The sequence below is a fragment of the Apus apus genome, chromosome 7 (assembly GCF_020740795.1).
Source record: "Apus apus isolate bApuApu2 chromosome 7, bApuApu2.pri.cur, whole genome shotgun sequence".
Taxonomy (NCBI): Eukaryota; Metazoa; Chordata; class Aves; order Apodiformes; family Apodidae; genus Apus; species Apus apus.
In genome coordinates this window covers 25,861,124-25,874,054 of record NC_067288.1, presented here as the reverse complement: position 1 = coordinate 25,874,054, position 12,931 = coordinate 25,861,124, and the positions used below count along the sequence as shown (strand labels likewise).

At 40.1% G+C, this 12,931-nt stretch overlaps 1 protein-coding gene across 2 annotated transcripts in view; it reads left to right on the top strand.

The window, feature by feature from the left end:
• Nucleotides 1-1,211, top strand: part of LRP8 (LDL receptor related protein 8) — a 163,451-nt gene extending 162,240 nt beyond the window's left edge. For both annotated transcript variants that reach the window (XM_051624555.1, XM_051624554.1), the window contains one exon: nucleotides 371-1,211. In XM_051624555.1, coding sequence (XP_051480515.1) covers nucleotides 371-409 — 39 coding nt within the window. In that variant the 3' untranslated portion in view covers nucleotides 410-1,211. The remainder of the gene's footprint in view (nucleotides 1-370) is intronic.
• The last annotated feature ends 11,720 nt before the right edge of the window (nucleotides 1,212-12,931 follow it).

The following is a 12,931-nucleotide window of genomic DNA, read 5'->3' as shown; positions in this document are numbered from 1 at the left end:
TAGTGGTCTATATAATAATATTCTATACAAGATTATATTTCCTGCTTCTACAGGTAGGCAGGCACATAGGTAATGCCCTGTATTATCTAAACATCCCACCAGAGAAGGTGTCATCCCTTACAAGGAACTTTATCCATGTAATACACAAGTGAAGCAAACTGCCCAACACCCCTTTAGTAACACTTGAGTGACCAGCCCCATTTGGGGAAAAGAATAAGATCAAAACTGAATTTCTGTCACCATTACACTAGGGACAACAGTGAGATTTTTAACAGGAAATAAAAGTGAGCAACAGTGTCAGAATTTGGTTCTAAAGCACCAAAATTCCCAAGCTCTCTCCTCAAGCCTGTTTTCCTTCCTTCCCTCGCAGCGGGTAGCACTAAGCTTAGAAGACGACGGGTTGCCCTGAGGATGAAGCTGCTGCTCCACACAACACACTGAACACATCTGCTCTGGATCTCAGAACTTGCTTCTTCTTTTTCATTGTTATTTATGTTGCAGAAGGGTAACCACAAAGTTATAATGAACTGCAAACATCCAAAGGATGTGAGAGTTTTGTATGTATAATCTTTTATACACAATTTAACTTGTTGCACTACCCAGTTGTGATAGTGAATAAGCAACAGCTGAGCTACTAACTCAATGTACATAACCAGCCAGGCTGAAAGTTCAGTAGCTATTGCTTTATTTTAAGACTATATTTATAGATATTTTGTAAATATGTTGAATATGCTTTGTGGCTATCCATCAACATAAGTAAAACAAATTCTGTACAGGCAGTTTAGAAATATTTATTAACAAAATCTGGATTATAAGATCTGTTCTGTAAATATAGTAGAGGGGTGAGAGTATTTATTTTTTGTATGTTTGGCTTGCTGTGCATAGATTACTTGTGTATATATCTATCTAGGCTAGATAGATATATAGACATATAAATATATACATATATATAAAAATATATACATATATTTTAAAACTACTAGCCTACATTTATGAAAATTAGGGATAATTGAATTTTTACAGGATGTTTGAGAAGTTTGCTTTGAAATCTAAGTAAGAAAGCTGTACTGTAAGACAGCAGAGAGATGAAGCACTCCCGTGGCAAACAGAGCCCCTGTTTTTCAGACTGGCACAAGGGGCTGCTTTTACATTTCCCACCTATCCAGAAAGATTCATCTGCAGGGCTTTTTTAACTGAAGAGCTTTTCCTTATAGCATTTCCTACAGTGCCCCATGTTCTTTTTGTTTTGTCTTGTTGCTTTTTATAGCTTGGTACAAAATTGATTTAGCTTTTTTTGGTTAGTTTTTTGAATGTGACTCTAAATGCTTTTCCCCACTGGGAATCTTGCACCTCTCAAGTCAGCTTAGAATGAACTAGAAACAAAGATGTAGCTCTGTACCTCCACACACCCAAAGAACACTCTCACCTGGCTTGTGTGGAGGAAAATACTCCACAATAACAAAAGTTAATTCCTTCCCTCCTTGCCCTTTTTCCCGACTAGTGCTGATTAAGAGTCCAAATTTAGGAGATGCTCTGGGGCAGAATCTTAATTCACCACACACAGAATTCTTTGAAGAGTAACAATTGCCTTCTACATCCCTGCCAGTGGAACAGCAGATCTCCTGGAGCACAGAGTGTTAGGAAAGGAGGTTAAAAATTCACAGCCTTAATAACAGTATCTTTGGCTGCATCATCCTGCACCTAGCAGAAAACAGTTTTTTCTCATCTTATTCCAGAAGATTCCCAGGGAATTCTATGGGAAGTGAATACACTTAACTACCACTGCATAATGGAACAGCACCTCTCCAAACTGTACCAAAACCTAGAGAGATCTTCCTAGTGTTCTTGCATCAGTCCAAGTTTTTGTATTCCAGTGAGTAGAAGAAACTCAGCCTGAATAGGTTTGGGGGTTCTTCCATTTTTTCTTTTTTCTTTCTTTTGGAATAAATTCAGAGTGTAATGTGAGCTGGCAGCTGATTCGTGACTAAGAAAAGGAAGAAAGTGTCTGAAGACCTAGTATGCACTACAGACATAACACATCCTCTCAAAATACTTCCCAGCCTGCATAGACAGTACATAAATAATCAAGCATCCTTCTATTCAGAGTTTAGATTTTAAAGGCAGTGTAAAAATGATTAAGATTCCCAGTTCCTGTTTCTACAAACCCCTGCACTGTGTACATGAAGAAAAAAAAAAATGAGAAAAGGCTGTATGTGATAACACTGTAACTAACAGACAAATGTAAATATATTTGAAAGTTCTACAGTTTTGATACTTTTTTAAGAACACACAGACACAATCAAGCCTGTATAAACCCTGTATAAAAGGCTGCTGGTTTTTTTTTTTCAAACTGTTGTAAATGGACTCAATGTGCAGTGTTGATTTCAACCTTTACAGATTTATTACTACTGAAAAATTCAAGCACCAAATTTGTTTTTTAAGAAATTAATTATTTTAAATAATGGTTCAGATTGCTAGAAGGATATTTAACATTGTAATAATTTCTGATCTCTGTCTTGTCATATTGAAGTTCTGTTAGAGTAAGTTCTTGCTTGGTGCCTTTTGTGTTTCAGTTTTTATGTTACAGAGAGAAGGGCCAGGGAGGGGTGGGGGAGGGATCTGCTCTGTGGAACTCTTGCTGTACTTACATCAACATGGATTACTGAAAACCAAATGAACACATTTGTAAAACAGTGCATTGTTTCTATAGAAAGATTAAATTTTTTTATCTGGGACTACTGAGCTAATTACTTTATAGTGCTTAAAATGCTGTCCTAGCCCTGTATCATCTTCAGGTCTGAAAGCTTTAGCATACACTGGTTATCCTGGCCGCAGGACAAAAATATGCAGAGCTGTGCATTTAAGTCAATCACCTCAAGTCCCTGGAAGAGAAAATGGAGGCTTGGCTTTCCTTGGGGTAGTCACAGAGGCTGAACTGGCTCTTCTCAGCTAGATCAACTGAGCCTGGCAAATAGTTTAGCAAGCTGGTAGCACCTGAAGCAGCAGGAAGGCCCAGAGCTAATGCAGCACCTCTAACTTGTGCGGCTCCATGCACAGGCTGCCCAGCCAGGGTGCAAGTCTCACAGAATCCACCTTACACTGATAAAGGTGAACTTGTGGTGTTTCATGTCACAGCAGCAGACACAGTAACACAAAAGAGAAGCTTCACAAAAGATTACCTCACAACTGTGTCCCCCACAGGCAAGGCCAGCTGCCTCAGGACCCTGAGCCAACAGTGGTCGCCTCTACGAGAAGAAACCAAGAAGCACTAGTTAAGGCTGTATTCTTAGCTCTTAACGGGGTTAATAATGCTAACTTACATCTGTACCTAAGCATCACCAAGCAGAATGAGCATTAGCATGATGTAAAAATATTTCTCATACTATTGGCAGCATTCACATTTCACCATGTACCTCAGTGGGAGAACATTTTTCTTTAGGGATGAGCTGCAGCTGCCTGCTAAGTTCTCAGCACAGTCAAGCCAGTCCTGACAAGGCAGCCATCCTAACAGGAAGCTAAAAGCTACCACAGTGTCACAAGTAACACTCCCTGACAGGGCCCAGCCTCGTTACATGGTGGCTTACACAAGATTACAGGAGAGAGAACCCTGACTCGAGCCTTCTTTTTCTTGTCTTCCCATCGGTTCAGCTCTCCAGTCCTTGCCTACAGGCTACAAATTCAGGTGGAAGAGAGGAGGTTATGACTACAGTTGGCCAGGTACAACTGACATTTCATGCTACCCTATCCAGGATTTTATCTGCTGAGGCTGCCAATCAAGGAATTTTAATGAGTTCCAGCTGTAGTGATTTATTTTCATGCATGGGACTTAGCTGAAAGCACATACATTTATTTAATTCAAGCCATTACACAAAGGAAAATAGAAAGCCTTGTGAATAGAAGTTCAAGAAAAATCCCTGAATCTACACATTTTGCTGATAAGGCACAGACATAAATAGGAGCTAAGCAAAGAGAACACCTTGCAGTGATGCTTAGAAGAGACCTGGAAAGCATCTAAGCTTTGATGACAGGAATTTTCTTGGAAAAGCTAAGTTGACTTTTTGATTTCTATAATAATGAAAAACCGAGAAGAAATTATTGGAAATCTACATGAAATTATTGTTAGCAATATCTGAGCTGTTTGCCCCATTTAAAAGCCTGACCTCATAAACTGACTACATACTTGATGCTAAAGGCAGCAGCAGCAATAACAGGCATGAAGAAGTTAGTCGTAAAAACTTTTCCAAACACACCAGAGGCTGGAAGCCTGCAGAAGAGCAGGTGAGGATGACAGACCCTGTTGCTCTAGAAAAAGTCCATGGTGAAAATGTATTTTTAATCTTGTGTACAGCCTTGAGCTCCCCATCTTAAAAAAAGAGGCCTAATGCAGCTAGAAAACACTGAGATGGTCAACAAGGATAAATGAGGAAGATTTTTAACATTTTTCAAAGCTTCAACTCAGACACATCTGAGAGGCCTTACAATACCTATATACAAAACCATTACTGGTGCAGAGAATGCACTAGGGTACTATCAGAAAGGAGAAGGGGTAAATGCAATTAGATCCAATATGGAAGTCCTGATGATTAGATGAGTAATTTCTCACAGTTGCTTTTCTTTCCTTTTTTAAGCATTGCCTCATTTCATAGAATCATAGAATGGTGAAGGTTGGAAGGGACCATAAAGATTATCAGGTTCCAACCTCCCTGCTATGAGCAGGGACACCTCACACTAGATTAGGCTGCACAAAACCTCACCTAGGAACACCTCCAGGGAGGGAGCTTCCACACCCCGTGGACAACCTCTTACTTACTATAGAACATGGAAAATGTTTCTAAAAAATACAACTGAAGCTTACCAGCCATATGAACAAAGCACCTCATGGACCTCAAGGGCAGCTCTGGTTCCATGTGGAGCTACACCAGGCAATCCCATACCTTTCCTTCATTACTTGCTATTTACAGGAGAGGGGAAACCTCTGCAGTTTTCCTCTTTCAGGCAACACCCAACCAAAAGCCTTTATCTCCAGGCTGCAGTTATTAAGGTCACAGCACCATTTCAAGGCCAGTGCCTGCCTTTCTGTTCCTCTCAACTGCCTCCCGTGGTTCTTTCCAAGCACCTTTTTCCAATAAATACCTAATATCCTTTATTTAAAAGGCAATATTCAGTAGAGAAGTTTTGATGCCACAGTATTGTTCATCAGCCTATGAGCAGAAAGAGAAAGGAACTCCATCTGGGAAGTTTAATGTCCCCTCTTCCTTTAAGACAGTCCCATGAAACTGCAAAACTCATCCATGACATGGCAGCAGTCTCCAAACCGGAAGCATCATCACCTAGAGACACATGCAGCACTGCTCAGGCACTAGAACTGACCACGCTTAACAAACAAATTATTTTTTTTTTTAATCAATGTTTATAATTTAAGAATATTTCAGGAGGTTTTATTGTTCACACAGGCCTTTTTAGGCCAAAAGAGGCAAAGGGAAAAGCAAAACTGTAAGGGCAATGGATTGAGGAAAAAAACTCATTATTTACTACAAGGAATTAAAAAAAAGAGTCTGTGCAATCTCAACATCTACAAAACATGGTTGAGCAGACACAGCAGAGATTTTAAACAACTGTGAAAAAATATTATCTTTTCCAAAAGTGACAGATAAACACAAGCTTCCAAGTGCTGTATCACTGTACCAGACCCACAAGCATTATAAGAACAAGAAATTTTTAATAGTTCATCTAGCTGAATAAGCTCTTTCTGAAAAGTTCATTCCCCCATGTGTATGAGATGCCTCTACAGACTGTCCTTTATGAGCACTGGTCTTTTTGCAGGAAAAGCCAAATTTCAAATCCTTTTGCCCTCTTGGGTGTGTGTTTTGTTGTTGGGTTTTGTGGTGGTTTTTTTTCTGATTTTGGTGATTTAAAAACTACCCATGAAGAACTATCAGCAGGGACTCTGAGCCCTATTTTCACTCTTGCAGAATAAGAGACAAAAACATAGGGCTTTGGCACACAATCCCAAAACCAGTTAAGATTGTTCCTCTGCCTTAGCTATCACTCTTCGCCCACGGGATAACTACAAATGTGATGTCTTAAGCTTTACAACTTACATGGACAACCAAATACAGAAGATTTGGTGAGTTTTTTTCTTCAGTGATGTTATCAGTTTACAGAAGCTCATATCACTTCAATATATAAGGCACCAATATGATTAAATTAGAGGTCTGATATTCAAAGCATGATCCCTGGCCTAGATTCAGGCCCTAAGTAATACAAATATACACAGACAGGAGAGCACCTCTGGCCTGAGTTACATGTAACCTAAGATAAGGCAGGTCCATCAATAGACAAATTAATAGAGAAGCTGTGACAGAAGCATCCAGTGATGATGCTGCATTTACTTGTAGTACACTACTCTTGATTTCCAGCTACAGGAATTAGCTGCAGTTAGGGTTTCCCATAGCAACAAGTTACATGGGACTAATTGTTCAGGAATAAACAGCTGAACAGGAGCTGCACCTCCCCACGGTGAGATTACCCAGCTGCTTCCTTGGTTTGCAGGACACTGAAACTCCATGTGCATCTGAAATACAGCTTCAGTTTAGTCCAAAGGTAACCCCTGCTCATAGCAGCAGGTGTTGGACCAGACCCACGCTGCTTCAGAGCCTGCAGACCATCCTGGGCAAACCAAGGGAGATTGGACTAAACTTCCCTCCAGACTCCCCTGTCCTCACTGATTTGAACACAGGTAAATCCACATCTCTGCAACACGATACCACGGGAGATTAACCTTTACAAGCACTTAAATTTGACTATAAAAATGTTTATTTGTTAATTCTAAGTGAAACAAGGCATTGTTTGAAGTACCATACCAGGACAGTCCCAGGTACCTGCACCATAGAAGTGCTAGTAGGCTATAACGTGCACCGGCCATCAGAGCTATCACCTAGTTTAATATTCACCATTCTTTTTCCAAGTACCAAGCATTGCACAGTACGCAAACTCAGCCTACACACACACACACTAATAAACACTCAAGATTTGTTAGGAATGGTCAAAACTTAAAACACACAACCCCATGAGAACACAATCTCTTAAACGTCTCATCCCAGCCTAAAACAACCAGCCAAATCCAGCCTGGGTGGACAGGAGCATTAAATGCTCAGAAGTTTCCATCTAGAACAACAAGCTGACAATTTCTGGTTTCCTGTTGTGCCTTCAAAGCTGAAAGCAAACGGGTTTCATTTGGAATCCACTGTATGGATGGGAAGAATATCTTGAATTAACTGAATAAAGCATCAACAGGCAAGAAAGATGAGGGGACAAAACCAAGACTGCAGTGGCTGGCATACAGAAAAGCAAAAAATAGATATCTAACATAGTCCTGCACAAAATAACATAAGCTGTTGTTTAATCAAAGATTTTAGTAAGTCCTGAGCACAGGAACTGTGCTTCCAAGATCCCTACCATTCTGTTCACCTCCCCTGCACGGTGACTATGCAGACTGGCTCTGCACTGCTGGCACTTCCAGGTGACATGAACTATGTGAAATCTGCAGTAGCTTCCTGGAAAGACACTGTCACTTCAGAGCTGGCATTGCTTTGTTGACATTTGTCACCTTACAGAGCAGATGTGTATCTGGCAAATCCACCACCCAGAACTGAACAGGGCAGGGATGGACCAGAGGAGCAAACTGGAGAGAGCACAGACAGCAAAGCCTTACACACCTGCTCACATCTGAGCCAAAACACAAATATACAATAGTATATATTTATCTATTTGACACACAGTTATCTCCTGCCTTCCTGAAGGACCTAGGCACTGCTTGTGCTACCTGTACAGCAGGATACCAGAGGCTCAATTTAATCCCAAATACTGGAGTATTCTCAGGTATACAGAAGCCTTTTCATTTCAGTGAGTTGATCTAAGCCAAAATCCTAATGAAGACAACATAATTTGTAGTATCAATAGCTGGTAGTGCTATAAAGACTGCAGAACATCCTGAGTTTTGATTTAATATCTCCCTTTTAGAGCACATTCGACCTTCACAAGAAGAACAACACCCAACAGGAGTAACCTGCAGCTGCTCCTGCAGATCAGGAGTCTACAGCCATGCATTATTTTGATTAACATTTTCTCCTTTGAAAAAGACTAACACACAGTGCTACCAGAATATTAATGTCATCAGATCAAACCAGTATCAAATAAAATCTCAGATTATATTCACACAGAACTAGCTACTGTCTTTCTGAGAGAGACTTAGCAATGTGGTTCCCCTAGATCTGTTAAAGTCTATTTTAGTTATCTCTTGTTCTTCTGGCTACAGAGAAGCTCTGACCGCACTAAGCTGCCCTTTCCAAATGAGGCAAAAGAAACCTGCTCATTGGCACTGATCTAATGCAAAATTGGTTTTGTCTACTTACCCCACCTTTGCAGCAACAGGCCTCAAGTATCTCCTCTACCAAAACTTTCAAAATGAAAAGAAATAAAAATAAAAGGTAATAAAAATAGAGATTGCTTCCAGAGAGGCCGAGATGAACTGAAAGAGCATGAAACGCAAGTGAGCTGAGACCAATGGCAATTAGAAAGAAGCGAGGGGCAGCTGGGCTGGAGCTCTGGGAGGGGATTGACCCCAGCTGACACTTATTCAGAAGGTCTCATAATGCTCTAACAAGGAATTTTACTCTCCACTTGGACACACACAGGTGCTGCTGACAGAAGAAACACAGACAACTATAAGAAAAAAATACACAGGATAACTTTTAATACGTAAATTCGTGTCAGCCTTTGGCACCTGGTCATTAGTACTAGTGCTTAGTAAAAAGCAAAAATATTTGGCAGTTTAAATATTGTGTTCACATATAATTATCATGCTGCATTCACTATAGTCAACCAGACTATGCAAAGAACTGCATGGTAATTTTTGACAAAAAGACAGGCAGCTCTTCAAGTCACTGCTTTATGCTGCTCTGACAACACAGAAAGAACAAAGATGATGGCTTTTTTCCCTACCACTGCCCTAAATTAAGCCTTTCCCCACTGTTTCCTTTGTAGAGGCGTCACATCATCAAATCCATCCTCTGAGAGGATGCTTATAGAAGTGTCTAGAAGTACCACACTGCATGAATGAAAAAGGGTGTCAGAGTGGGAATCAACACTGAAAAGAAACAAATATTCAAGTCAGTAAGGTGCTCAGGCTAAGTCCTTGAAACACCTAGCTAGGTATTAAATAACTTTTTTTCATTCAGAGCAGACACAGGGATGTCTTCTAGTTTTAGTGACATGAGACTCAGAAAATTTGCAAGCCAGAGTAAAAAGGGGAAAAAACAGTATCAGCATATGATTGACTGCAGCATTCTCAAGAGTACATGAGGAAAACACCTACCTTGAATAAATAATTACCTTTCAAGAACTAAATTAACTTTCAGTAAAGTGTGCTTGCTATATATTAACAATGCTAGAAAAATGTGCTATAGGTAACTGAAGAGAAGATATTTGGAAGTCTTTATTTTAACCTCCACTGGACACTTTAGTTGGTATTAATTTATCACAGACTTAATTTTCTGTCTTGGTCTGCAAGGCAGATTACAGAGAGATTCTTACCTCTCTGCAGATGTGTGAAGAGATCAGGTGGAAATGTACCTAAGCTGAGGGGGGAAGCAAGGGGGAAGACAAAGGGGAAAAGGAAAAGCAAAGAGGGGAGGAGACTGCAGAAACAGGCAGCTTCATTTCCAATATGCAAGTACTTTTCCTCTAGGCTGTTCTGTTTTTTCACCAACTTGTGTACTTTGAATTACATTTAAAACGCAAGAGAACGTGGAATTGTAATCACTCTGCATTTAGAGCTGAAAAAGCCACCGTTCTGGTGAAAAAAAAATGTCATGTTTATTCAGTTTGTAAATTGCTCAAAACAGGCATCATGTCTGTACCTGTTTCCATTACCTTTACAGATAGTAGTATTACTCCCCTATATTAAAAGCAAGGAGGACTCTAAAACAATGTCAAAAAATCCTCTCACAGTACATAAATGCTACATCAAAAAGCTCCTCAATAAGAACCAAGGTGTCACCCTACAGAATATCACTATACTAATAACAGTAACACAGGGTTTTTTTGCATTTTGTCACTTTGATTCCAGATAGTGTTGTTGGAATATACAGAGAAAATAGGAAGGCTGGATGAGACAGAAGGGTCACAAGGTTTTGGGTTGGGGCTGCCAACTTCTTTGGTTTGGTTTGGTTTAGCTATGACCAGTCTTGCAAGCCCTAAGCTGGTTCCTTCCTCCCAGATGCTTTCACCGAGATGCTCACATATTTTCTTGGTTAGTTCTCTACTCAAAATCAGGGGTTTTTAATTAAAAAATAAAATTAAATAGATTTAAATTTGTTAGAAAGACTTTCAGCTCTTGGAGCAGCTTCATGTTGAGAAGTTAGGAGTCAATGAACCAATAAAAATTCCAACACTTGGTCACTGTCTTCTACTGACACTTCATTTTCAGACAGATAATGCAATTTGCTCCCCCAAGGAAAGATACTGGAGAGGGAATCTCTTTGAGCTCTTGCACAGTGAACAAAACATGAAAAAAATCTACATGCATCTACCCAGTGTATCAGGCTAGCACAGCCAAGACATGCAAGTTGCTATAACCCAAGTGAAGCCAAGTTATCATAATATGTAGGCACCTCTGATACACTAGACTGCAGGACAAAGTACCCAGCTAGAGCTGGGTTGACTTGGGACAGATGAAGTTAGAGGGGGAAAAAAGGAGACAGAAAAAAAAGCAGGAAAAACCAGAACTTCATCTTCAGCAGAAATAATGCTGTTTCAATGAACCATGGAATGTCAGGTATGCACTAAGATGACCTTTTCTCCAGTACTGAAATAACAAAGCCAAAGAACACAATCAGTGATAAACCAACTTCAACTTTACAAAATCAATTTATGTGAGAATAAAAGAACAAAAGACATGACCTTTCCTTTACTCTTAAATAAACCAAGTCCATTCTACTGAAGTCTTCTTTTTGAACGTAAGTTACTGCCTGACCTTCCACATTCTACGGTGGGATGCAAAGTGACTGGGCAAACATTTAAACTCTCTTGGTCTTTCTAAACCGGAGTTTTGCATCACCATGGAGGAGAAAATGTGCACACCCTTCCTAACCCCAACACAGGAGCTTCTGTAGGTACCATCAGAGATCTGTAACATCTCCTCAAAGTTTGGCGAAAGACCACACAGGCTGGCAAGCCACAAGGGCTGCTGCTGGAGCAGGAGTGGGTGTTTGGGCTGTGGACCCAGGGGCCAAAAGCAAAGAAGGATGGGCCACAACTGGCCATCCAGCCAGCCCTTTATCTCCTCAGGATCCTGCAACACACCAGTGTCAGCTCATGGTCTGTACAATGAAAATCAATAAAAGTGAGATATGTCTATGGGATATTACATCTATAATGCCAACAATGAGATATTGTACCCAATACTGATACCATTTTCTATGCTATTCTCTAAGAATCAGAAGCACAAAATGTATTTCCTGAAATTATCCTTTTCTGAGGTATTACAAGATGAGGTCTTGATCATTTGTTGGATTCTCTACACCAACTGTTTTATTAAATAATAATGTAAATTAATGATAGCTACATAATTATTTTAATGATAGTCTAAACATAATTTCACCTGTAATTTTTCTCTTGTGGGGGCAGTGCCCAAGTACTGTTCGACAGATGGATGTTGTGGACTGGGATAACCGCAAATTAGGTTTATTCATTGAAAATAGAAACGTGTTATTATTTTCAATCCTTTGAATCCCAAGAGCTGTCTGTGGGCAAGATGTTTTATTTGATGTAGAAAAAGACATATGTCTATGCACTTGCTCATGTGGAAATATATAAAAAGACATACATTAATTCACTAAGCTGCCATCCACCGTTAACCCCTTGTCCATAAGGTCCTGCTGATGCACCATCCCCATGGTTCAACCGGATACATAGTGACAGTAATCCTGACCCACTGGAAATCAAGGATAATTTTCTGAGAGTCAAATCACTTGATTATGAGACCTACAGGCAGAGAAATAACTCCTTCACTTCTGGAAGGAGATTAGTTTATTACAGTCACTATCATCCTTTTCATCTTGGATTGGGTTTACATCCCCCTGTTTTCTTTTTTATCACTGAAAAAAAAAAAGAAACAGAACGAATCTGATGGCTTCTAGGAGCAGCAGAACAGTTATGCATAACAAAGTAGTCTCTTGGAAAAGATGACCAAGAACTCTTTGAGATCAGGGGAGGTAGACAGGCAAACAGCAGGACTGAGAACTATATCTCCTAGATAGAAAATAACAGTGCTCAAAACCCAGAATATGAAATTACATGTCCCCATGTAGCATGGAAGGGACAGTCTTTTGCCAAAAAAAATGTAAGGAAGGGGAAGGGAATAAAGACTGGTGTACTTTCAGGTGAAGGACAAAGAACCTGAGTGAGCCAAAGATGCAGAGGAGCCATTATCTGGCACTGCTAATTTCAGGGCCCACCTATTGCTGCTAATGGCTATGAGACCCTGGAACAAAAGTCGCAGGTACTGTGAAAGGCTGCATTTACTGATAAAGCAGTTGTCTTCTGGATAAAGAAGGAAAAGGCTGCCATGGCAACCCTGAGTGAATTCAGCACACCACCTGCACATAAAGTCTATCTGCAAGGGCTGTCTTCAAAGTTGAGGGTTTGCCTGCTGCTTGCAAGGGAACCCTGACAATTACTTGCAAAGGTTTTGCAAGTAAGAATTGCACAGGAAATGGGTGATACTTTTGCATCCACCAAACAAATGACTGGAGGTACAATTATCTACCTAAAAGGAAGGCAGTGTATTTTTCTTGACCTAAGTTTTCTAATGGCTGTAGAGACTGGAAAATCTGATGCTTGCAGGGAACAAATAAAGCCTGGCAGATTT